This window comes from Typopeltis vanoorti, chromosome 1, assembly GCF_054136105.1.
Source record: "Typopeltis vanoorti isolate ZY-2024b chromosome 1, IOZ_Tvanoo_1.0, whole genome shotgun sequence".
Lineage (NCBI taxonomy): Eukaryota > Metazoa > Arthropoda > Arachnida > Uropygi > Thelyphonidae > Typopeltis > Typopeltis vanoorti.
In genome coordinates, this window is record NC_143549.1 from 187,395,911 (window position 1) to 187,422,231 (window position 26,321).

General features: G+C 35.8%; 1 protein-coding gene across 1 annotated transcript in view; it reads left to right on the plus strand.

The window, feature by feature from the left end:
- Positions 1-26,321, plus strand: part of LOC150110710 (carboxyl-terminal PDZ ligand of neuronal nitric oxide synthase protein-like) — a 228,857-nt gene that overhangs the window by 84,424 nt on the left and 118,112 nt on the right. Inside the window, exon 5 of the mRNA XM_090405893.1 lies at positions 21,648-21,756. Coding sequence (XP_090262019.1) covers positions 21,648-21,756 — 109 coding nt within the window. The remainder of the gene's footprint in view (positions 1-21,647; positions 21,757-26,321) is intronic.

Below are 26,321 nucleotides of genomic sequence, written 5' to 3' on the forward strand. Positions count from 1 at the left end.
CCAGACCACTTTTTTTGCACATTCTTGCAATCATATCATTCATTATCATCGCTTGTCTACTTAACTTATAATTGTCAAAATGAGGCAGCGTACACACACACAATCCTCCCATTACACTTTTTCTCTTCACAATATCTAACAATGTTCTTAAATTTTTTGCTACCCGATTTATACCACCACTCAGGTCATTTGTACCCACCATAACTATCATGTTGTCTGCATCATGCCCTCTCTTTATTGTTAAAGCCACTCTCTCTATTGTTCTACCAGCCAAGCACTCCTCAGGCATACCACTCCCCATACCCTTAATCATAGAATCACCATATATTTTACCCCTCATAACTTCATTCAAGTCCAAACAAGTATCACTCACGGCTTCATTTTCTATAGCTATTCAGCATGACTCTCAATTTCATTACTCAACGCTCTTTTACTTACTCCCTCACTCTCACGACATCTCGTTTCTTCTAGACTTCTTGTGCTTTCATTCTGTTGACTCCCAATCACTCCCATACTATTTATTACTTCATCAATCACCAAAGACTCTTCCATACTTAATCCTGTTCTAGTTACTTCAGCTAAAGTAATCTCCATAGTCCTAATTTCTCTCTTCAACACATTTAACTCAGTTTTAATTTCCAGAACCTCCTTACTGAGCACTTCCAATTCCTCTTACAGAAGATTAAGGTCACTTTTCATTTTCATGAACCTCTGCCGAAGTTCTTCCGCTACGGTCCTGACTTTTGCTTCCATTCCTAATCATTCCAGCCTATCCCGACCCTTCTCACATATCGACGTTTTCATTCTTCTCATTAACCAAACAGTCTACAGATCCTTCACATTCTTTGGCACATACATGTAGCAGTTTCCACAACGCATCCATTTCAGAAAATCCAACGAAGAGCCAGACTTTCATATAGAAGTCCTCCGAGCCGCTGACGTACGTCTCATTGTACGCCATCTTTAGACACTGAAGTAGTGAAACAGCAGTGAAAACATAATATATACAACAGAGTTTCAAACAATAACACCACTGAAGGACACTTGTTCCAACCAAAGCACAAATGCTGCACAATTTGAGACAAAAAGCCACACTATACTTTAATTTAAAACATGTTTTCTAGCATAACTCGACACGACCTCCACGTTCATTAACAACACTAGTGCCCTCAATTTTCTATATTTTATTTTATTTTATTTTATATTATTTTATTTTTCTATATTATATTTTATATATTTTCTAGCTTGTTTGTTCTATTTTAATCTTATGAGCTTATCATTAAATTCCTGATGTGTTTCCTCAGGGGGGGGGGTGTATAGGATACTATGATAGTGCTGCATGATTAAGTTTTGATTATTCTGACTTCCTGTCAATGACTTTCCTCCAAATTAATCTGTTCTTTGTTAGTACTTCAGTATTACATTAATCCAAATAGATATTAGTGATACTATGGGTGTTTTTTTCCTTGCATCAAACATCTGTTTTGTTAACTTTCTTATTCCATTTGTTTAAGTGAACATAATATAATAGTTATTTCTGCTCACACATTCTTGAATGCCAGTAATGTCAAATTCATTCTAATGTTTTAATTTTTCTTAATGTTCTACCATTGATGTATCTGTTTACTCCATTGATGTATCTGTTTACTCCTCTAATTTATCTCAGGGCTTTCATATCTGTGATTTCTTTGATCAGCTGTTTTATTTCTAACCCAACTCTCAGAATTCTTATGCTAAAATTGGTTTCAACTGCCTTGTATACTGCTACTTTAATGTTTTGGTTAATATCTATCTTATTCCATATAAATGTATTCACTTGGTTTTTACTATACCAGTTTTGCTTATTTTATTGTCTATTTCCATATTTAATTTGCCATCTTCACTAAAATTGGGCATGAAATAGCCGAAATTTACTTGTTCTGTATGTTCTTCATTCAGAATGCAGTTGATGGTTTCTATGCTCCTGTCTGTTTTTCATAGATTAAAATATTTTTTTTTATTATTTTTTTTATTATTGCGTTATTTGGACAGTTATTTCTGTTTAAAAAAATTGCAAAGACTTGTACTGGACTGGATTTGTTTAGGAGTATTTTAATTTTATGTCAGATTTAATATACTCCAAATTTAATGTCAGGTTTAATATACTTTCCTTCATAATTTGATCCATATAGATAATTAAAGATGCCAAGAAATTATCTTTTATCCAAGTGTAGCAAACAAAGTTTACACATGAAGTATCTTCACGAGTAGGCTACTTATATATAGAGGCTAATGATGTCACATCATTTGCCTTAGTAAAAGGATGTGTGTTTTGAATTATGGGATACTAAGGCAATTAATTGATGTGAAGTTATTTGCTTACTTCACATGCTAACTTTGTTTGCTTACATTTGCATTAAGAATTAAACCAAGAATATAATTTCTTGGCAAGTGAAAAAAACTTTCAGTGTAATCTATATGGATGTTGAATAAGAGTGGAGATGTGTGCACCCTTTGTCTTAAACCTGATTTAAAATCAAAGCATCTTCCTTTTCCTTCTCTAATTCTAACTGCTGACTTCCAGTTTAAATATATACTATGTGTTTGTTCTGTATAATATTCCATTTCTCCCATATAATCATAGCCATTTGAAAACCTTTTCTCTTGGCAATTTGCGACACCTTTTCCAGATGCACAGTATAGATAGACATCTTATTATTTAGTTGTATCTCACTTTTTTTTTTCTTTTGAGTAATAAAAATTATGTCAACATACTTCTTGAATTCTTCTGCAAATTTCACTTATTTTCCAGTAATACCTTTTGATCAGAACTTCATAGTGTATTCAAGAAATTAAAGATGCAATAATGAAAAAAAAAGAAGAAAGCCAATCACAAGTTCCTAACAAGTAAATCAGCATGTTCTCTAAGAGAATACACATAAAAATTTAAGAAAACAAAGCAATGCATAAAAGCAGCCAAACATAAATCACTGGAAGATCTTGATAAGAATATAGAAAATAAATATCAGGAAGATGGCAAAATGTTTTGGGGGCTGTTGAAAAAGCTTAAAAATGCAGGAAAGAATATTGTAAAAGGAATGAGATGATAAAGGTGACATAAAAACTGACAATAAAAATATTTGAAATGTCTAGAGTAATTGCTTTGAAAGATTACTGAATAATAGAAGAAACGACAGAACAGCGATAGAAACAGTCAAGAGAAATGCAATAAGAAGGACATATTAGTACTTGAGGTAGAAAAAGCCACCAAAAACCTGAAATGTGTAAAGGCAGCTGGAATAAATGACATTTGATGAGATGTGAGGATTTTAGATGGAGATGAATTTCATTGCCTGGTGTGAGACCACCATCCTGCTTCTTGGAGGCCTGAAGTGGATTGCAAAACTTACATTTCCTCTGTAGGATTTCCACATTTTGTAAAAAAAAATAAATAAATAAAAATACAAAAAAACATAAAATTATTAAACATCCATAGAAAAAATCCATATCTCACTCATGGTACTGGCATCCGAAAGATTTTACAAGCTTTAATGTGTGGAAAGCATACCAATAAATAAAAGTTTTACAGATGTATAATTCAGATTGCCTGGCATAGGGTCAAATTTCATGATTGGAGTAGAGTTCTCATGGTACCCATCTGTAAAAGGAAATAAAACTGAATGTGAGAATTGCAGAGAAATTTCCTTACTAATTATTCCGGGTAAGATTTACATTTATACAAGCATATTTGAAAAAAGGTTAAGAAAAATTGTGAAGGAAAACTTGGGGACAAACAAGCCAAATGGAGTTGTTAGGATCAGATTTTTCACTTTAAGACAAATTATTATTATTATTACCACAAGACCTCATGGAGTCAAAGACTCATCTGGGAGGTCCTTTTATCACACACACAGCTCATCATACCATGTCTTAAACACACTCAAACTCCTTGCATACACCACACTCTCAGGGAAGGCATTCCAATAATTTACAACTCTGCATGAAAAAAACCTGCCTCTCACTCCCCTACTCACACCCTCTTTATAGTTTCCAGGGATGACCTCTGGTTCTCTCCCTATCTCCCACTATTTTCTCTAGAACTTCTCCAGCATTGATCCTATAACAACTGCTTACCAACATGTAAGTCTCTATCATATTTCCCCTCTTCCTCCTGCCCACCATACTCTGCAAATTACATCTTCTCAATCTTTCCTCCTACTCGACATTCCAGAGGTCAGAAACTACCTTAGTCAGTCGCCTTTGGACCCTTTCCAACATCTCTTCATCCTTCTGAAAACCAGGTGACCAAATCTGGGCACAATAATCCATGTGTGGCCTAATCAAAGCCTTATACAACGGAACAAGAATCTCCCTACTTCTAAACGTCAGTGTCCTCCTCATCATTCCCAGAAGCCTTTGTGTTGTCTTCATAATTTTGGTTATGTGTCCCCTAAATTTCAGATCCTTATCCACTATCATCCCCAGATAGTGGATAAGGATATCGCTCCCCCATACACAATTTGTTGATACCTATCAGATAGCCAGTCTCCAATCCAATGCACTAGTCTAATATCCAGCCCCATCTGCTCTAGTTTGACTGTCAACTTATCATAAGGTACTCTATCAAAAGCCTTTGCGAAATCTAAGTATATTACTGTGTATCCTTCTCCACTGTCCAAGGAAGCAATCACTTTATTGTAATAAGTAAGTAGATTACTAAAACATGACCACCCTTTAGCAAATCCATGCTGTCCATCAAAAATAATACCATTGTTGTCAACCCAACTCTGGATCTTAGTTCTCACAAGCTTCTCTAAGAACTTAACCACAACACCTGACACACAGATAGATGCATGAGTTTGATCACCTCCTTTACGAAGTGGCACAATCTTGCTCTCCTTCCACTCCTTAGGAACTTGAACAAGTGCAAGACTCATATTAAAAAAATATGTCAAGGCAGGTGTCAATGCCCTGGCATATTCTGAAGGAATGTATTTGAGTTTTGTGGATCTGGAAAAGGCATATGATAAGGTATGAGAAAATAGATTATATTGGACTAAGAGAAAACCTATTCAAAACACTATTTGGTGTAAATGAGACATTATATTGGACAATACATAGTCTATATTTGAGTTGTAAATCAGCACTTAGAATTAAAGGAGGTACAGGAAGATTTTCTGATGTTAATTTAATTAACATTAGAAAATCGGAATTAAATCTAGTGTGAGACAAGGTGCATCTCCACTATTATTCATCATTTATATGAATTACATTATGAAGGAAAGTGGCATTAGGCCTGATATTAACATTGGAAATATTTAGCTCAGCTGTTTACTCTGTGCAGATAGTATTGTACTCTACTTGTATTGTAACTACAGTTTGCTGAACAGATTGGGTTAAAATTATGTGTATGGCTAAGCAAAGAATCCATTATTATCTGTTCCATATCTCTTACTTTCAACATTCTTCAACAGTCTTGAAAATCAAGAAAAAGAAAATAGATTATATGCAGAAAAAGGCAAAGTTCCCCCAAACCCTTCCAGTACATTGCAGAAAAAAAAAAAAAAAACTGTCCCAGATCATTACACTCTCTACTTATTGACAGCATTCTGACTACACACAGTAGTCCAATAGACTCGTACTGTTTTTTTCCTTGTCATCATGATAGTGCAATCGAAATCTGGCTCCACAGATCATATGACATATTGTAATCTTCAGGTGACCATTTCCAGTAATGTTTTGTCTGTAAGTACAGTTTTCTGTTTTGTATAGGTGGTTTGGTTGTCTTCTGTAATAGATCATACTTCTTTCATGATGACAATACAGCATTTGCCTGCTGGTTGGAAAGACCTAGGTTCAGATCCTGTCTAGAATGCAAGGAACCTTTATAAAGGCTTTTCTGCTGAAGATGAGTTCAGTTAACTGGTCTGATATGAAGGTGGTAGAGCCTCTCCACAAACTCTGGTTTTTTAATAGTGAAACAAGAGAAAATAAATGTAATTAACAGAATGCTAATTACATTTATGTAATAAATGTAATTAATAAATGTAATTAGCAGTATCCCTTTCAATTTAAGATCCGGTGTTTTGGACAGACAGGATGAAACACCTGGGTAAGAAGAAAATAATTTAAAAAAGTATATTCAGTAATGGCAACCTAAAAGAAGACTAAAAGTGAAAAATGGTCTGCTGTTTCTTCTAAAGGATTAGAAGAAAAAGGCAGTTTCATCAGATGGAAGAAAGCCAGTCTTCTGCTGCACGGACTGCGTTTCAAATCACAGAGATTATTCCTGAAAGCACGTCATTCTATAGAACTCAGTGAATGCAAGAGAACTGATGGTATAATCCCACACAAATTTTGGTGCACCTTCCTATCCTCCTGTCAGCAATAAGTATAGACAACCACTGCAGAGAACACCACTGTCGCTCCCTGTAGTAGACATGACTGACCTTGTTCCCTAAGCCATTTCATTCCAGTCTTTGTTAAGCATGTACTCTCCATGTTACTAACATAATCATTACTCAATGCTAGATTGAGGTAGTGAAACATTGGCATGTAAATATTTGAGAGAGGCCATAGTATCCTCACCAGCTGTCATACCTATTATTGAATTCATTCACACTACTAACACACAACATCCAAAGGCAATCCATTCCAATCACGCACTACTCTTGGAGAGAAAAATATAGCCTTCACCCTCCCTTTTTAGGGAGGGTGAAGGCTATATATTCATTCTCAACTTCCAAAGATGCCCTTGCCTCCTTTCCCCCACCCTCTATAAAATGAAAAATGAAATTTTTCAGAAATGAAAAATGAATTTTTCATTTCTGAAACTCTTCTGGAATTTCTGAAAGGGTTATACAGAAGTATAACCCTTTCAGAAGTTTGTAAGTCTCAATCATATTACCCTTATTTCTCCTGTTTGCTAGTATCTGCAGCCTACAAATTCGCAGTCTGTCTTCATAATCAGTATTCCACAATCCTTATACAGTAAAACCCCTTTTTTACACTTTTCAGGGGACTGATGGAAAAAAGTGTAAATATCAGGAAATGTAAAAAAAAAACATTTAAAAAAAGCTAAAAGATGACTTGCTGCTAGTATGCGAGTCTACATACTCGATTACAAAATTTAATAACTGAAAATAAATGAATTTAAAATTACTTACATTTATCTATTTAAAAAAATCTTTAATTGTTGATTGTTTTTTTTTTTTTTTTTTTTTTTTTTTTTACATAGCGCCAGATTGTTTTGCATTGAGTTCAATGTTTGACCTGTTTTCTACTATCGTGTTCAAAGTGGGCACGGAGAGTCCAAGATCGTTTGCTAAATGCACACGTGTTCCGGCATGCCAATCTACACGTCGCAGAATTGCCATATTTTCTTCTACTGAAATACATTTTCTTTTTTTTTTTCTCCATGTTACTAACATGGATAAATCCACCACCGCAACTTGAAAGCAACTTTCAGACGCTAAATTACGTAACAGAAATTCTGCAATATCAATTCATACTGTGATTGAAAAATCACGGTATCGCTCATCACTACATTACTGCTTCAAACGTGCAAGTCACCGTGATAGCAGAAACAAAACTTACAGCCGAAAGCAACGCCATCTGGGAACAGAAATGTGCATATTTCCGTAGAAATCGATTCGAAAATCAGTATTGCCACCCTAGAAAAAAAACACAAATCACGGGAAATAACATCCACATCAAGTTGTTAATGGCGGGAAAACAATATAACGTAAGAATAGGCCTTACGACAGAACCAATGGAAAATGATGTATATGGCAGGAAAACGTAAATTGCAGGAACGTAAAAACAGGGTTTTACTGTATATCATTTTTGACACTCTCCTTTGCACTCTCTCTACTATATCAGAATGACCACAGAAACCAGGAGACCAGACCTGCATGCAATAGTCCAAGTGAAGTCTTATCAAGGCTTTGTAAAGGAGCAAAATGGCTTCCTTATCTTTACATGTCAAGGTTCATTTCAGCATTGCCATTATTCTTTGAGTTGTATTTTTAATTTTTCCTATATGATCCTTGAACTTCAACTTCCTAAAACTCCAAGATCCCTAGCCTCATCAGTTTCTTCAAGCATAATCCCACCAATATAATACGACATTGGACATCTATCTAATCACACCAAAGTGCATAACCTTTCATTTATTAACATTGAATTGACAGCCATTTTCACATGCCCACAATTCCTATTCAAATCATTTTGCAAGTACTGCATATCAGCAGCACTCCTGATTACCCTCCCTATCTTTGCATTATCAGCATATAGCTGTATGTTGCATGTCAAATCCTTCCTAATGTCATTAATGCATAGACAATAACAATGGACCAAGGACTGATCCTTGAGGCACACCACTGGTTACCTCGAATCCTATAAATTCACACCCTGGATTACAATTTTTTGATATCTGTCAGGCAGCCATCCTCTTATCCATGTCAATGCATAATCCAATTCCATATTCTCCAATTTATGCAACAGTCTTCCATGCTGTATTCTGTTAAAAGCCTTAGCAAAATCCAAAAGTATCATAGTGTATCCATTCGCTTTGTCTAACTCAGTGGTAACATTATTATAGAATGTGTGCAAGCTGCTAAAACATGATCTTTCTTTAGAAAAATCATGCTGTTCATTGCAAAGTAGAGATTTTCTGTCAACCTATTTCTGAATGCAATCCCTAACTAACTTTTCCAAAATCTTCACCACCACTCCCAAGATACTAATTGGTTGATAGGTGGATACATCGGTCTTTGCACCACCCTTTTGCAGTGGGATTAAAATACATTCTTTTCACTCCTGTGGAATCTTCCCTGTTCTGAGACTCAAATTATATAGCCTGGTCAGAGGAATAGACAGTCAGCTGAACACTATTTTAGCATCTGTGCTGATATCCCATTAGTTCCTATTGCAGAATTCTTATTAAGTATCTGTAACAGCTAGATCTTTCTCTTCATCCATGAGTTTTCTCATATGGTGAAGAGGTAGTGGTGCATTCAATGTTGAATATACCAGTTTGATATCTTTTAGCAAAATGGCTGCTCATTAGTTGAACAATCACGTCTGCATCAGTCACCCATATACCATCTGCATTTAGTACAGTTATTCTTTCATATTCATTCTTTCTTTTACTTGCAGCATAACAATAGAATTCTTTTGAGTTGTCTTTAACTTGCAGAGCCAGTTTCTTTGCTTACTCGGACTTAGCTTTCCATACAACTCTTGTGCCTCTTCTAGCCTGCTGTTTGTAATTATCATAACTGACATCAGCCTTATGCACATGATATTCCTTCCACATCATCTTTTTCTTACGAAGCTCTTGCATAATTAGATTATACATCCATTTCACTCCTGCTCTATTTATTCTTTAAACTCTAGGGACTCATTCTGATTCATTATTTTTTAAATACTTCCCACACACTGCCAATATCCTTCCGATCCAATAACTGATACCATGGCACAGAACCCAGCATACTCTCAGATGGTCATAAATTTCCTGCTTTGTAGTTCAGCATGTAACCTTTTCTGAATGGTCATTCATAAACTTAGCCACTTCCAAAGTGAGTCCTGCACGATCACTGTCACCAACTGGAGGCAAATTAATTACATCTTTAACTGAAACCTCCTCTGACAACACTATAAACAGATCTAATATTCTTTGACCTCGAGTTCCTGTCACATGCTGTTTGAGAAAGTTGTCTCACATTGACTCAATAAATTCACTTTTATTCTTCTCATGCGATTTCATAGCTACCCAATCAGTGTTCGGATAATTAAATTCCCCCATTATTATTACTCTTTTTGCACCCATCGTATTTATTTGGTGATGCATTTCTGCATCACTAGCAGCTGATCCACCAGGCTGTAACAATACCCCCACTATATATTTAATCTTGTTAGACTCCACCTCACCCCAGATGGCTTCAAAATCACTGCCACCTGAAATATTGTTACTAGTATTGCAGTCATAGGTCTCAACTCTAACTGGATTCAAGTCATTTGATATTAGCAACATCCCCCCCCCCTTCTCTCTCTCTCTTATCCTGTCTGTAATTCCTAAAAATACTGTACCCTTTGCACTCAATACCAGTTAGTATGTCTGTTTCTGATAGCCAGGTCTCACTAATGCCTACAGTATGAGGTCCAAATGTATTAATCAAGGCAACAAACTCTATATCTTTGTTTTTGATACTGCTAGCATTCGTGTACAGACATAATAAATTATCTGCGTTCTCTTTTGTATACACTTATATTATTATTCAGGCCTCCATGGAGTCAAAAGACTCATCACGGGAGGCCCCTTCTAGGAAACACAAAGTCTATCATACCACTCCTTAAACTCATTGACCATTCTTGCTCTCATCACTCTGTTAGGCATGGTTCAACCACCCTCCATGCAAAGAAACCACTCCTCACCCTCTTGTTCACAGTTTCCTACCGTAACTTCCAGGGATGGCCGCCCCTTGTCATCACTCCTTCCCACTGTTCAACCAAGCGAAAGAACTCCCCAGTGTCAATCCTGTAACCACCTCTCAACAATTATGGATATTATTTCTGAGAAAACTCCCATGTTACTCCTCTTAACAAACTATTATATGGCTATTTTGCCTGCTTCTGTTTAGGAGTGCCCCTGTTTAAATGTTATTGGCTTTTTTACTCATGAATTCTTAGGTGTATTTTTTACTCATGAATTGTAGATGTATATTTACCAATAAATATATGTAGCATAAAGGAAGAGAAATTTACACATACCTTTTTTCTGGGTGTTGTGGCTTTTCTTCTTTCTGCGATGTCCAAACTACTGTGTGTTTGGGGGGGTAGGCAATGTGGGAGAATTATTAAATAGAAATGGAAAAAAACCGGGTTTTTTGAATAATATATATATACATATATATTATATTATTAGGGATGGGCGGAGCATTTTTTTATATTTACATAGGATGGGAAAGGGTGAAGGGGTTGAAAACAGCAACTGATTTTTAGAGGGGGGAAGGGGTTGATGGGGTGCGGTCTGTTTTGACTATGCTTGGTCATTCTGAACCCATGGAGGAAGTGGATGCTATGTCAGGTCAGGTAGGTGCTTCTGCTTTTGAAGTGTTTGTGTTACCGCCTATTGGTCGGGGTTGTGACCTCAATTTTATGTTGTGAAGCTTCCAAACCTCGGAGATTATGTAGGGCCTGTGGACGTTGATAGAATTCGCGTCACATTTTATGGCTATTGTTTCCAATATTCTAGGCATTGTTTCATTGTCTTGTCTGTCTATATGATGGCCTTTTCGATCTGCGGGGGTATGTTTTTGTTCCAGGATGTGAACAGCTATTTCCGTTTTTCCTGTGTTTTGTATTCGATTTTTCTTTTTGAGTTTTTTAGTGTTTAAATGTTCTAAAATAGGGATGTTACAATCGCAGAAGTGTTCTTGTAGTCTTGCCCATAAAGACCTGATGGTGGAACCCATGTAGGTGATATCACAGTCCTTTTGGCAGGGAAATTTATAGACTACGTTGTGGTGTTCAAATATTTCTTTTTTGTGTGTGAGATTTAGTGGGTTTTAGGAGATTTGCCAATTTTTGGTTTGTGGTGAATACCAATTTGTAGTCAGTATGTTTGAAGATGTATTTATAGGATTTGTATGTGTTTTGGGTGTATGGTAGTTTGATAATTTTTTTGTTTTGGGAAGTTTGTTTTGGTACTTGGGTTGTTTTGGCGGTTTTTGGCCGTCCTGTTTGCGTAATTTATTAATTGTGATTTTGAAGATCTGTGTTAGTTTTTTTATTTCTGCGTTTAGAGTACTCTGATTGGTTGAAAATTTGTAAGCATTTATGAATTGTGATAAGATGACCGATTTTTTAACAGAATATGGATGGTATGAGTGGAAATGGAGGTAGTTTCTGATATGCGAGGGTTTGTGGTATACCTTCATGGCTATTTTGTTGTATGTTCTTATTAATGTCAAGTTTAAGAAATTGATGGATTTGTTCTATTCGGTTTCTATGGTGAATTTTAGTCTGTTACCGTAACTGTTTAGGGACGCTTTTAAGGTGGTGATGTGTGTAGGATTTCCAGTGCACAGAATATCATTCATGTATCTGCCTTAAAAGGTGATGCCAGGGGAAGGGAGGGGAGGAGTGATTCTATGTGTGCTAGGAATAATTCTGCTAGTTGTCCACTGATGTTTTGGCCCATGGGGAGTCCGAAGATTTGAATGTACATGTTGTTGTTGACCTTGAAGAAGTTTGCCGAGATTATTAATTTTATTAAGTTAATAATGTCATTGGGCATTAGTTTAGTACAAGAGTGTAGGGCGTGGTCTTCTGTGAGTAGTGTGTGTACGATGTCTAAAGTTCTGGGGACGTCCACATTGGTGTATAAAGAGGCCGCATCCAATGAAGTGAGGATGTCTTCCTGGGATAGGGTTAGGTTTTTTATTTTTTTGAAAAGGTTATCTGTGTTTTTTTATCATGAAGTTAGAAGTTGAAATTAATGGGTTGAGAAGTTTTGCAACGAATTTTGATAAAGGTGCTATCGAAATCCCACCTTAAAAGCGTCCCTAAACAGTTACAGCAACAGACTAAAATTCACCATAGAAACTGAACAGAACAAATCCATCATTTTCTTAAACTTTACATTAATCAGAACACACAACAAAATAGCCATGAAAGTATACCACAAACCCTCGCATATCAGAAACTACCTCCATTTCCACTCAAACCATCCATATTCTGTTAAAAAATCGGTCATCTTATCACAATTCATAAATGCTTACAAATTTTCAAGCAATCAGAGTACTCTAAATGCAGAAATAAAAAACTAACACAGATCTTCAAAATCACAACTAATAAATTACGCAAACAGGATGGCCAAAAACCGCCAAAACAACCCAAGTACCAAAACAAACTTCCCAACACAAAAAATTATCAAACTACCATAACACCCAAAACACATACAAATCCTATAAATACATCTTCAAACATACTGACTACAAACTGGTATTCACCACAAACCAAAAATTGGCAAATCTCCTAAATCCACTAAATCTCACACACAAAAAAGAAATATTTGAACACCACAATGTAGTCTATAAATTTCCCTGCCAAAAAGACTGTGATATCACCTACACGGATTCCACCATCAGGTCTTTATGGGCAAGACTACAAGAACACTTCTGCGATTGTAACATCCCTATTTTAGAACATTTAAACACTAAAAAATTCAAAAAGAAAAATCAAATACAAAACACAGGAAAAACGGAAATAGTTGTTCACGCCCTTGAACAAAAACATACCCCACAGATCGACAAGGCATAGTAGACAGACAAGACAATGAAACAATGCCTAGAATATCGGAAATAATAGCCATAAAATGTGACGCGAATTCTATCAACGTCCACAGGCCCTACATAATGTCTGCGGTTTAGAAGCTTCACAACATAAAATTGAGGTCACAACCCCAACCAATAGGCGGTAACACAAACACTTCAAAAGCAGAAGCACCTACCCGACCTGACATAGCATCCACTTCCTCCATGGGTTCAGATGACGACCAAGCATAATCGAAACGGACCGCACCCTGTCAACCCCCTTCACCCTTTCCCACCCTATGTAAATATAAAAAAAAATGCTCTGCCCATCCCTAATAATATAATATATATGTATGTATATAATTCAAAAAATCCGTTTTTTTCCCATTTATATTTAATTCTCCCACATTGCCTAACCGCCCCCCCCCCCCCCTCCACACAAACACAGTAGTTTGGACATCACAGAAAGAAGAAAAGCCAAAACACCAAGAAAAAGGTATGTGTAAATTTCTCTTCCTTTATGCTACATATATTTATTGGTAAATATACATCTACAATGCCCTAAGAATCCATGAGTAAAAAAGCCAATGACCTTTAAACAGGATCACTTCTAAACAGAAGCAGGCAAAATAGCTGTAAATATAATACCTCTCAACAATTTAAAAGTCTCAATCATATCACCTCTCCTTTTTCTATCCACCAAACTCTTGTACAGTCCACATTCCCTCAGCCAATGCACATAATTAACATTGTACATCCTGAAACTATCTTTGTTATATGCCTTTATACCCTTTCCACAGTTAATTTATCCACCTCAAATCCTGGGGACCAAATCTGGGAACAGTAGTCTAAGTGTGGTCTGATCAGGGTCTTATACAACGGGATGATAACTCTTTTATCTCTGCAGGTCAGTGTCCTTCTCAATACTGTAGCAATCCTCTGTGTTACCTTCACCACCTTTGCAATATGTCCCCTGAATTTCAGGTTTCTATCAATCATCAACCGTAGATCTCTTGTCTCCCCTAATTCCTCCAGTATAGCTCCTCCAATAGGGTATGCAGCATACCATCAGTGTCCCAAATCTCAAGACCTTGCATTTTGCTGCATTAAACCAACAACCCCCTCCCCCAGTTGTTTGCCATCTGTCTAGCTTATTGAAATCCTCTTGCAGGGCTACCGCATCTGCACTATTATAACCCATCACAGCTTCACATCATCCTCAAACAACTGAATAATCCTCCTGCAATCCACTGACAATGTCACTAATATAAAGGTTAAACATTATGGGACCCAGTACTGAGCCCTGTGGGATCCCACTTGTAACCCTCTGCCTCCTTGAAACTTCCCCACCATACACACAACTCTCTGATACCTATCAGTCAGCCAATCCTGAATTCAGTTGACCAACCTGACATCCAAATCCATGTGCTGCAACTTAAATATCAGCTTATCATGTGGAACCCTGTCAAATGTATTCTCTAAATCCAAGAAAATGACAGTATATGCCTTTCCCTCATCTACTGCTCTTGTAACTATTATAAAAGGCTAGCATATTACTAAAACAAGAGTACCCCTTGACAAATCCATGTTGACTCTCATAGATAACATTACCCTCATCTGCCCAATGCTGTATATAGTCCCTCACTAATTTCTCCAAGATCTTAAGAACTACTGATGACACACAAACTGACCTATAATTAGACTCTTCCAGTCTAGTACCACCCTTATGCAATGGCACGATCTTCCTTCCATTCCCTGGGCACCTTTCCTATAGCTAGACTTCATTGAAAAGGCAGGTTAAAGGAGCTGGCAGTTCTTTAGCACATTCTCTCAAAACTCATGGTGAAATACCATCCTGTCCCTCAGCTTTACTGACATCCAGAGTACTCAGTATTTGGAACACACTCTCCTCCTGCACCTCTAAACCTTGAACCAGCTCTATCCCTCTAGTTTTAAAATTTACTCCTCCAGGATGAAATACTCCAATAAAGTGTTCATTGAACAATTCCACTATGTCCTCTGGATCAGTCACTCTATTCCCATTTTTATCCCAAAATGTCATTCTTCCACAATTATTTCTCCTCCTACTGTCCACATAGCTAAAAAATTCTCTAGGATTTTCTTTGGATCTTAGGGCCAATCTCTTCTCATATTTCAGTTTTGCCTTCCTTACCATACTAGTTACTCTTCTGGCCTGTATCTTATATTCTTCATGCATCTGCTCTTCTCCTTATATCTCTTCCATAGCCTCTTTTTCATATGCAGTTCCTGCTTAATATTGTTTTTCATCCACTTTACTCCAAATTGTGTCCTCCTCTTCTTCACTTGTGGAATACAGTTTACTATTGTTGCTAACAAATGTTCCTTCACAATTTCCCATGCACTAATGATATCCCAGCCTTCCAATTCCTCCCTAAATGTGGCCTGCATAGCACAGTTCAACAACTTGCAGATCTCTGTTCTTATCTAGTTCCTTACTTATGCTGACATCATTACAAATGCTTGATAGGTCTGAACTGGATGAACACAGAATCGTTTTCTCTTCATAATCATTTCATAATAATAACCATTCCCATCATTAATATAGTTATCTAATATTATCGCTCTTACACACAGATTCTCATGAGTGCTCCCATCAGAATTCAGTTTCCCTGACTCTCTGTGTTAGGTCTCTGCATACCAGTTATTAGTGTTTCAAGACTTCAGATACCAAACGCATTCAGGTGTAGGCTGTCCCTCATACAAATCTAATCTTCCCTCAAACTCACTCCATACATCCAAAAACAAGCATCCATTCCTTCTACACAGCCTACAGTCTATTGCATCGAATCATTTGCCATCATAGTCCTTCTTTGTAATTCATTTCCATCATATCTAGGTAATATACTAATGATTTTTACTTTCTCACTCTTCACTTTTGTTTCTTCCAACAACCTTTTCATATCCTCTCACACTGAATTTATTGCTAGTTAAATCATTGGTACCTACCAGAATTATGACCTTTTTTGCTTTGCTTTTCTGTTTTTCAATTATTAAGTTATATTTTTTATTTTTGCCCCAGGAAATCTTGACATTATAATCAATGACATGGTTTTATGATAGTCACCATACCAAATAACATCCTTATTTTTATAATCAACTTTACTTACCGATGTTTTTTATTACACACTAACCTGATTTCCTGCTTTGTTTTGCTGTTGAAATTTTTTTATTCTTCCTATGTCTCCTCTAAACGGTGCTCAACTTTATGTAGTTCCCTTGTCATCTGTCTAATAATTTAACCTAGTGATCTCAGAGGTTAAATTAGTTTTTGTATCGTCTTTAGTTGGCAAAGCCTTGTTCACTACTTCGCTGTTCTTGTTAGTGTTCCGTTTCTTCAGCATTTTTGGCCATTTTACAGCTGTATTTAATATTAAAATATCACAATAAAAATATGTTATAAAGAAACTAAATACTCAAAAAAACATGAAAAATCTATTCTAATATGCTATAAAACACTAATTGTTCTAAGGAAAAAAAAAACTCAATAAAACAAAAAAAAAATAATCTTGAACCTAACATTGATTCTATAATACAGACGTTAACCTTAGAACTATTTATTTATGTATGAATATGGAAATAAAACATGAAAAAGATATCGAAAATGACATAAGAAAATATAATTTAAGAATAGTTCAAAACATAATAGAAAACAAATAATCTCTAAAAAATATTCAAACAGGAGTTACATGGAAAAACAAAAATGTATTCCAAAATTATAAAATAAGCAAGGAATAGTACAATAGCAAAAAAATAATGGAAATATGCAATGATTTTTATATGACCTATACACAAGAAAACAGATATATATTCTCTACCAAATTTATTGAGGAAGATACAGAACCACATTAAAACAGAAGAACTGTGAAAAGTCCTCAGATTCAGTAAAGAATAATAAAATTCTTGGAGAAGATGGTATATTAGCAGAACACATAAAACAACACTTTCATGAGGTTATGCTGAATATGTTCAATGATATTTTAACTGCTGAAAAAATTCCACTTAAATAGCATAAATCATTGATCATTTTGTTATATAAAAATGGCAAGTGTAAAAATAATCATAATTTAAAATTATAAATATTTTTACAAATTGTTTAGGTTAATATATTATTAGTTCTGGTTTTGTAACACGTATATCAGCACTTGCGATGTGCCTGTTATTGATATTATTATTGTCAAAATGAAATCTAAAGCATTTGAAAAATTGATGTACTTACTAGATTTTGATAGTTGTGTTACTTTCAATCCTTTTTATTGTAATTTAAAATTATTAAGTGTTGTGTTTTGAAAGGACATTCTCGTTATGCTAATGGAGACAACGTGTCAACGATTATATGCTACTTCGCGCTTGCCATTTACAGGGAGTGTGCATGCTCGCCAAGGAGTTTGATGGGTAATTGACATCTCACAGAGAGCATTCAGTATCGGGGAAATGAGGAAAACAAGAGAGAGAGCTAATGGAAGTTTAAGAACACAGACCGTAATGCTTGGAAAAATATTAATAGACTATTCCGAAAAGGAATCGTAGAACTGTGAGTCTTTAAACTGGAGGAGTTGAGACTGTCAACAAGTATTTAGTAAATAAAAGATATTGTAGTCGATGTTCTAATTGAATATTCGAGGAAACACTGATTGGAAAGTTTCATCTGTCTTAAGGATGCCAGATCTATTTGTTATTTCTACAGGAAAAGGTGGCGGAATTAGCTCAACTTAGATATGTTGTTTATAAAGTAGTAGAAGAAACTTTTTTTCTCTGATACAAAAATTAGTAAATTGTACATCAAATTGAACTGCAAGAGGTAAGAGTATTTATACTTCAGTGAATTCAGAGTATTTATACTTCAGAGACAGGAGGAATAATATTGTATGCTACATAAGGGTGATAAAAAAGGATCCCATGGAAAAGAAGAAAATGTTTATATTTTCAGAAAAGGCCCTAACAAAGAAACTGATTATGAACATTTTGTTATTATGAAAACAAGGTGTTTAGTCTGGTCGATGTGATTAAGTATATGTTAAATAATCCAGTAATAGAATGAGTTAGAGAATGGGTGATTTTAATATTTTTGGATAAGAAAATCTCTAAAGTGTAGATTTATTTTAGAAGGTCTTGGATCCGGTATTCTGTGGTTATGTAATTTTATTTAAAGTGTATATATTGATTTACTTTTATTTAATGTGTATATTTTTTGTATTTGGTCTTGAGTCAGTAATTTTCATGGCAATATAGACTGGAATGATGAGATAGCAACTGGAAGTAAAGAAAATGAGTTTCTTGAGTTTTTGAGGGATAACTACCTCAGACAGTATGTAACAGAGGGCACACAAGGATTGAGGGTCTTGGATTTGGTCATCTCATCAGAGGATATAATCATAAATGAGGTGTCAAATCATCCACCAATTGGTGAGAGTGACCATGAGGTGATTACCTGGGTGGTTGCCAGCAGTGCGAGGACCTCTGTGAGAAGACGGTATATGTGAAACTACAAGGGGGGGGGGGGATTATGAAGAGCTCAGGAAACAGCTTGCGGGTGTAGCATGGAATGAGGAATTATCTGGAAAACAGATCAATGCAGCTTGGAGGATTTTCAAAAACTGTCTAGTAGATACAATGTCTAAATGTATTCCAAGGGTGAGAAGGTTAAGTAAGGTAGGTGTGAGATGGATGAATAAAGAGATTAAGCATGCGATACAGAGAAAAAGGGCATTGTGGAGGCAGCATAAGAGAAATCGAAATAACCAATTCCATGAGGTCTACAAAGACCAGGCAAGGAGGGTGACTTGGTTTGAGGGTAGCTAAAGAGAAGTATGAACAGCAGTTAGCTAATTATTATTATTATTATTATTATTGTTCCGGGAAACTCCAAGGAGTCGACAGACTCATCGAGGGAGGCCCTAACATCATGTCTGGAACAACTATTCAACATTCACACAGTATCTATCATATCTTGCCTTGAACTCATTCACGGTCGTAGCACCCACAACAGACTTTGGAAGCTTATTCCACTCATTCACCACTCTCCAAGTAAAAAACCTAGCTCTAACACCCTTGTCAACCACGCTGTTGCCCAGCTTCCATGCATGGCCCCTAGTCCTCCCACCACCAGTCATATTTTCAAAAATATCTTCTGAATCAATCTTATAAAAACCCTTCAGTAATTTGAATGTCTCAATCATATCACCCCTCCTTCGCCTATCGTCAAATTTCTGCAACCCACAAATCTTCAACCTATTCTCATAAGGTTCATTCCACAGACCTGCTATCATCTTGGTCACTCGTCTCTGGACCCTCTCCACTTCCTCCCCATCACGAAGAAACCCTGGTGCCCATAACTGGTCACAGAAGTCCAGATGGGGTCTTATCAAGGCTCGATACAGAGGAACAACAACTTGTTTGTTTCTGCATGTTAAAGTATTTTTCAGAAGCCAAGTGATTTGGTGAGCTGTTTTAGTCACTTTTGCAATGTGCCCCCTAAATTTCAACTCCCTATCCACCAGCACTCCCAAATCCCTGGCCTCATCAATCTCCTGGAGTACGGTTCCACCAATGCGATATACTGCTGCTATTCTTTTCACCCCAAAGTGCATAACCTTACACTTTGCCACATTAAACTGACATCCATTTTTCCTAGCCCAGTCCTCCAAACTATCCAAATCATCCTGTAAAATTTTGACATCCTGTGCACTCACAATTGCTCTACCCAACTTTGCATCATCAGCAAACAAGTGAACACTTCCTCTCAGATCCTTTCCAATATCATTGATGAACAAATTGAAAAGCAGTGGTCCAAGAACAGAGCCCTGCGGCACTCCACTAGTCACAAGACGTCTTTTTGACTCCACTCCTTAATAAACCACTCTCTGGCATCTCTCCTTCAACCACCCTCCTATCCATCCCCATCTGCTCCAGTTTACTGATTAGGGTTCCATGTGGTATCCTATCAAAGGCCTTGGCAAGGTCCAGTAGTATGACTGTAAACCCACTACCCCTATCCAGTTCAGCCGTCACTGTGTTATAAAACGTGAGCAAGTTACTGAGGCATGATCTACCCTTCACAAAACCATGTTGTCCCCCATACAATATCCCATTTTCATCTATCCAATCCTGTATTCTTTTCTTGACTAATTTCTCTAAGACCTTGACAATGATTCCTGATATGCTAATCGGTCGGTAATTTACAACAGCAGTCTTGGAACCACCTTTATGCAGTGGAACTAAAATAAATAAATAAATAAATAATTTTTTAAAAATTTTATTTTATTTATTTATTTTTTATTTTATTTTTTCACCAGAGGTCAGGCCAACAATTGTTGTAGCGGTTGGTCAGTATCTTTAACAAACCAGTTTGATTGTAGTGTAGCTTGTTTTCTGTGTATAGTTGTATGCTCCAGAAGATGACCTTGACATAAAGGTCGAAACGTCAAATTGTAGATTTTAGTTATATTAAACTAAAGTTTTCATTCAAACATGGTAGTTGTCTCCATAATTTTCAAAAATGCATGCAAGATGTTGCATTTTGGAGTGCAGAAATTTAAGGCTGTGTACCATATCAATGGTGCCATACTGCAGGAAGTGGATGAGATTAGAGATTTGGAAGTGATGGTTGACAGTAGAATGAAGTTTAGAGGGCATATTGCTAGTGTTGCAAAGGCTGTACATCATACTATGATAAGAAGTACTCTAACATGTAAGGATAAGGAAGTGATTGTGCCACTATATAAGGCACTGGTCAGACCACACTTGGACTATTGTGCTCAGATCTGGTCACCTGGTTTTCAATGTGATGTGGAGACATTGAAGAGGGTCCAAAGACGAGTGACTATATCAGGACTTTGGAATGCTGGCTATGGAGAGAGGTTGAAGAAATGTGGATTGCAGAGTTTGGTGGATAGGAGGAAGAAGAGAGGTGATATGATAGAGACATTTAGGTTAGTGAGAGGATTTTATCAGATTAATCCAGAGGGGATTATAAAATGAGTAGATGGTGAGAGGGGAAGAACCAGAAGTCATTCCTGGAAGTTGTGTAAAAGTGTGGTGAGGAGGGATGTGAGGAGCAGATTTTTTACATGGAGAATTGTCAGTGAATGGAATGCATTACCAGAATGTGTTATTAATTCAAGAAGTGTTAAGGATTTTAAGATTCTATATGATAAGTATGTTGTCAGTTGAGTAATATACTATTATTCTAAATATACTATTATATAAGTATTTATATATAATAGTATATAAATATACTATTATATACTATTAAAGATACTGTTATATAAGTTAACCATTAAATAACTAAATGTATACTTTTTTTTATAGGATATTTTATGTTTCTCATGATTCTCAAGACTTGAAGATCTTTAGCTATATTGCCAGAGATGGTGGTAGTAATGTATTTAAATGCAATGTCTTCAAATCTAACAAAAAGGTAAAAAGTTGTTTCCAATAATTATTATTATTGTTATTATTATTATTATTATTTCAAAGCTCTGTGTCCTCGATGCATCATTTAACAAATGCAACATGCAATTAAATTATAATGTTAAGTAACTTTTATTATATACTGTAGATACAGTAGAATCCACTTATTGTGATCACAGATAATATTATCAACTGGCTATTGTTATCAAAATCAATCGGTTCCAAAACACACCATTTAAAATGAATTAAAAATAATCCATCTATTATAACTTCACCTTTTTTTTTTTGTTAATCTTATTCTTCCCGTAAATCTTATATCTTCCAGGCAAATGCAGGGGAGGGGTATAAATACAGTCTAATTGTGATTTTTGAAGTTTAATTTTGTGCTCCCTTTCAGTAAGTGAATTTGACTTAAAGTGCTCGTTAAAACAGCCCCTTAGCATTATGGGAGAAGCAAGTAAAAAACGTATAGATTTATCTTTTCAAGAAAAGCAAAGAATTTTGGAGCGATAAGTTGGCCAAAATGAGTCAGCATAGTGCAACTGTACATTTAAAAATTTCACAACCACTCTTGTGTAAGATCTTGAAAAACGGATCAAACATTGAAACTTCAGCTCTTACTAGTGAGAACATGGATTGGAAGAGAGCCCGATCTGGCAAGGATACTCAAGTTGAATCAGCATTAAAAATTTGATTTAGTAATGTTCGTGAAAAGAATGCTTCGATTAATGGGCCTTTGATGCTTCAAAAAGCAGAAGAACTTGCAAAAACAATGGACAAAGAAAATTTCACTGCAACTGATGGATGGTTTAATAGGTGGAAAAAGCAAGAGAATATTGTGTACAAGCATATTGTGAAGAAACTACATGGTGAAGAAAAAAGTGCTGATTTTTTATCAGCTGATGTGTAGATTAAGACCAAGTGGCCAAAAATTATTGCTGAATATTCTCCCAAGGATATTTACAATGCAGACGAAACAGGACTCTATTTTCGTGCAATGCCTGAGCATACTTATTTGTTTAAAAACGAAAGTACTAAAGGATTTAAATCTTTAAAAGAGCCAGTGGCAGTTCTTTGTTGTGCTAATATGAAAGGTGAGAAACAAGAGCTTCTAGCAATTGGAAAAAGTAAAAATTCTTGGTGTTTTAAAGGTGTCAAAAGTTTGCCTATTGACTACTGTTCTAGTGCAAATGCTTGGGTGACTAATGACATTTTCAACAATTGGTTAGTTAAGTGGGAACTTAAATTAAAACGAAAAATTGTCTTATTAGTGGACAACTGCACTGCCCACACAAACAATTTATCGTTAAAGAACATCAAGGTAATTTTCTTGCCTTTGAACACTACATTGTTATTTCACCCATGTGACCAAGGCATATATGACCTTTTAAAGCTTACTATCCCAGGAAAGTTTGTGCAAGAATTATAGCTGAACTTGATTATATAAAAGATCAGTCTCATGCAAGTGCAATTACAAAAAAGATTTTCCTTCTTAATGCGTTGCATTTGGTTGCAATGTCGCAGAAGCAAGTTTTAGAGAAGACTATTGAAAACTGCTTCCAAAAAATTCTCCTTAGTAAGTTCCTTCTTAGTAAAATCTTTTGTGGACCATGGGTACAAATAAGTCCTGTTCAGTTTCCCCATTTGATATTTTCCCACATCACTCTATTTGATGTTGTCTACCATTCAACATATCCTTGTGTTTATTGAATGCTATAACTACTTCTTTCTATCCCTGATCGTTATTGTCTGAATATAACATTTTGTATCTGTTGCCTTAGAAGAATCTCACCTTTTTTTGTTTTCTTTGTTTCAGCAATACCTGTTATATAGATCTGGTTCTTACCCAGTTCTTCTGCTTTTTCCATTTCTTTTCTATTAGTGTTTTTTTTTTTTTTTTTTATTAATGGTGCCAATCTTGAATTCTGCTGATGTTGAGTTGGGGTTTGTTTCAGTAGCTGACTTTTTGCTGTTTGCCCTGTTCCCTGACAAAAAAGAGCAGGGATCTTAACTGTGCAATGTCCCAGCCAACCTGAAAATCTGTCAGTTTGTACTGTCATATTATTTTGGTTTAATATTTTAAGAATACAATATGGTTGGCTAAATCTCATATTGCCACCCATCCTCATTTGTTAAGTATCTATATAGATACTGTATAATAGGGTGCACCCTGAGAAGGTAAGTATTGGACATTAGGCCAAATTTTTTGATTTTTAGATGCCCTAGTTATTTCTTCTTATTCCTTAAAAGGCTACATGGAGGTCATTTCCCAGTTATCCAGCTTTGTTATATTTTGTCATATTCTTGTCATATTACTGCCATATTCTTGTTATACTGCTTGTATGTTGGAGACACATCAGGCAGCTTCAGGAGCAAAAGATAAGCTGAACACACTTAAATCTACTGTGGTTTCCAAACTGATGTTCCTGTGTCTGGCCACTGGTGTTCATAAGAAACAGATAATTTGAAGATTACCTGAGAAACACATTTATTGTATGAATAAGAACAGGAATATATTAATTTGGAACTGTAAGGGCTACTCAGAAAGTAGGTTGCAGTCTTAGCTTCTGCACATATAAGGAGTGTAATAATTAGCAATAAAATAGCTGCCAATAGCTTTGGCATACACTAAGGTTGGTTTGGTTAGTTTATAGATTATTTGGCACAAAAACTACAAAGGTCATACTGTGCCATACTACGGTTACAACTATACATAAGCAAAGTTAAAGAAAATTGTAAACAATATGCCTGTACAAAAATTAGGTTCTACAAAGCAGCATCTACATGGAAACAGAAAAATTAAGTTTACCAGTGTGGTATTTACATATTAACAAAATTACAACAGGGTAACACAAGGCTACAGAGATACATGATTGGTCAAAAATTAAATTAATGAATAATATATACATTAGTACTCAACTCCAGCACATATACATCACAAAACATTATTATTTTGTATATATAATGTTTTGTGGTTATACATACAAAAATTAAGTGAAGCAATACAGTATTTACATATAAACAAAATTACAGTCAAATGTGTTTGTATAAATTAATTCTTTGTAAAAAATTAAAAACATCGTGCAATCTGCTTGAGTCTGTCAGCATCTGCCTGAGTGTATATGGTCTGACTAGGTAGGCAAAAATTTCATTCCTCCTTGTGCAAAGTACACTCTACCAGTATATGATAAATAGTGAGATGTGTATTGCATTTTTCACACATGTGAGGGTCATTTGCGCTCAGTAAATAAGAATGTGTAAGATGACTGTGACCTATGTGGAGCCTAGTGAGAGCAACTTCCTCTCTTCTCTTTATTTGTCGACTAGAATGCCAATGCTTAATTTCAGGTTTAATGTCATATAATTTGTTTGCTAATGCTTCCTGCCACGATGAACTGCCATTGAGCAATTAGCTTTGATTGTATAAATTGTCTGTATATGGTACTGTCAAACAGTATTGAAGAAAGTTTGAGCTGATTTAGCAGCTGCAGCTTCAGCCTCTTTCCCTTAATTCCAATGTGGCTGGGAATCCAGCACAACTGAACATTAAAATTAAGGATTTTCATTTTGTGAAACCCATTACTAAGAGCCCTCAGAGAAACATGATCAGTTGCTTGCTGAAGTTGTCTTTCAATTACGAGATCTCATGTTACGGGAGTGACGGTAAATTGTGAAGTCATCAACATATAGAGCATTGTCTACAATGGGAGGAAGCTGTTCGGTGATTAAGTTAATTTTAACAGTGAAAAGTGTCACACTTAAGACAAAGCCTTGGGGAACACTCTGTTCTTGATGATATGATCGAGATAGTATATTTCATACTCTGACTTGGAAAATTCACCTGGAAAGAAAGTTTAATAAATACAGGAAGGTGTCCTTTAAGACCCAGGTTATAGAGGTCTTTTAATATGCCATATCTTCAGGCTGTGTCATAAGCTCTTTCCATGTCAAATAAAAACTGAAACAAGGTGTTCTTGCTTCAGAAATGCATCTTTTATACAAGTTTCTAAACAAACCAAATGGTCTAAAGTTGAGCAATGTCTACGGAACCCACATTATGTATTGGAGAGAAGATTATTGCTTTCTAAATACCAGAGAAGACTGGCATTAGCTATTTTCTCTAATATCTCACAAAGACAGCTGGTCAGAGCAATGGGTCGATAATTATTTACTTGTGTTGGATCTTTTCCTGGTTATAGGATAGCAGTGACAATTGACTTATGCCAAGAATTTGGAAACTCTTCTTCTTGGAAACTGCCCCAATACTGAACTGACACCCACTCACATCTTTACCTGTCCAGCAATTACAGCAGCCTTGCAAGAAATAGATCCTAATCCTGAACAACAGCTCTACAAACAAAATCACAGACATAGCCAAAGCAGTACAAAGAGCACACGGAAACATCTAAGACTCTTCAAAGGACAAGACAACAACAACAACTCTTCTTCTGCAAGTATTCTATTGTATAGTAAGAGAAGGAGATCCATAGAAGATGATGGTAGATATTTTATCATATCATAATGGATGTCATCAGGCCCTACTGCACTAGGGTGAGATAGTAGGAGAGTTCT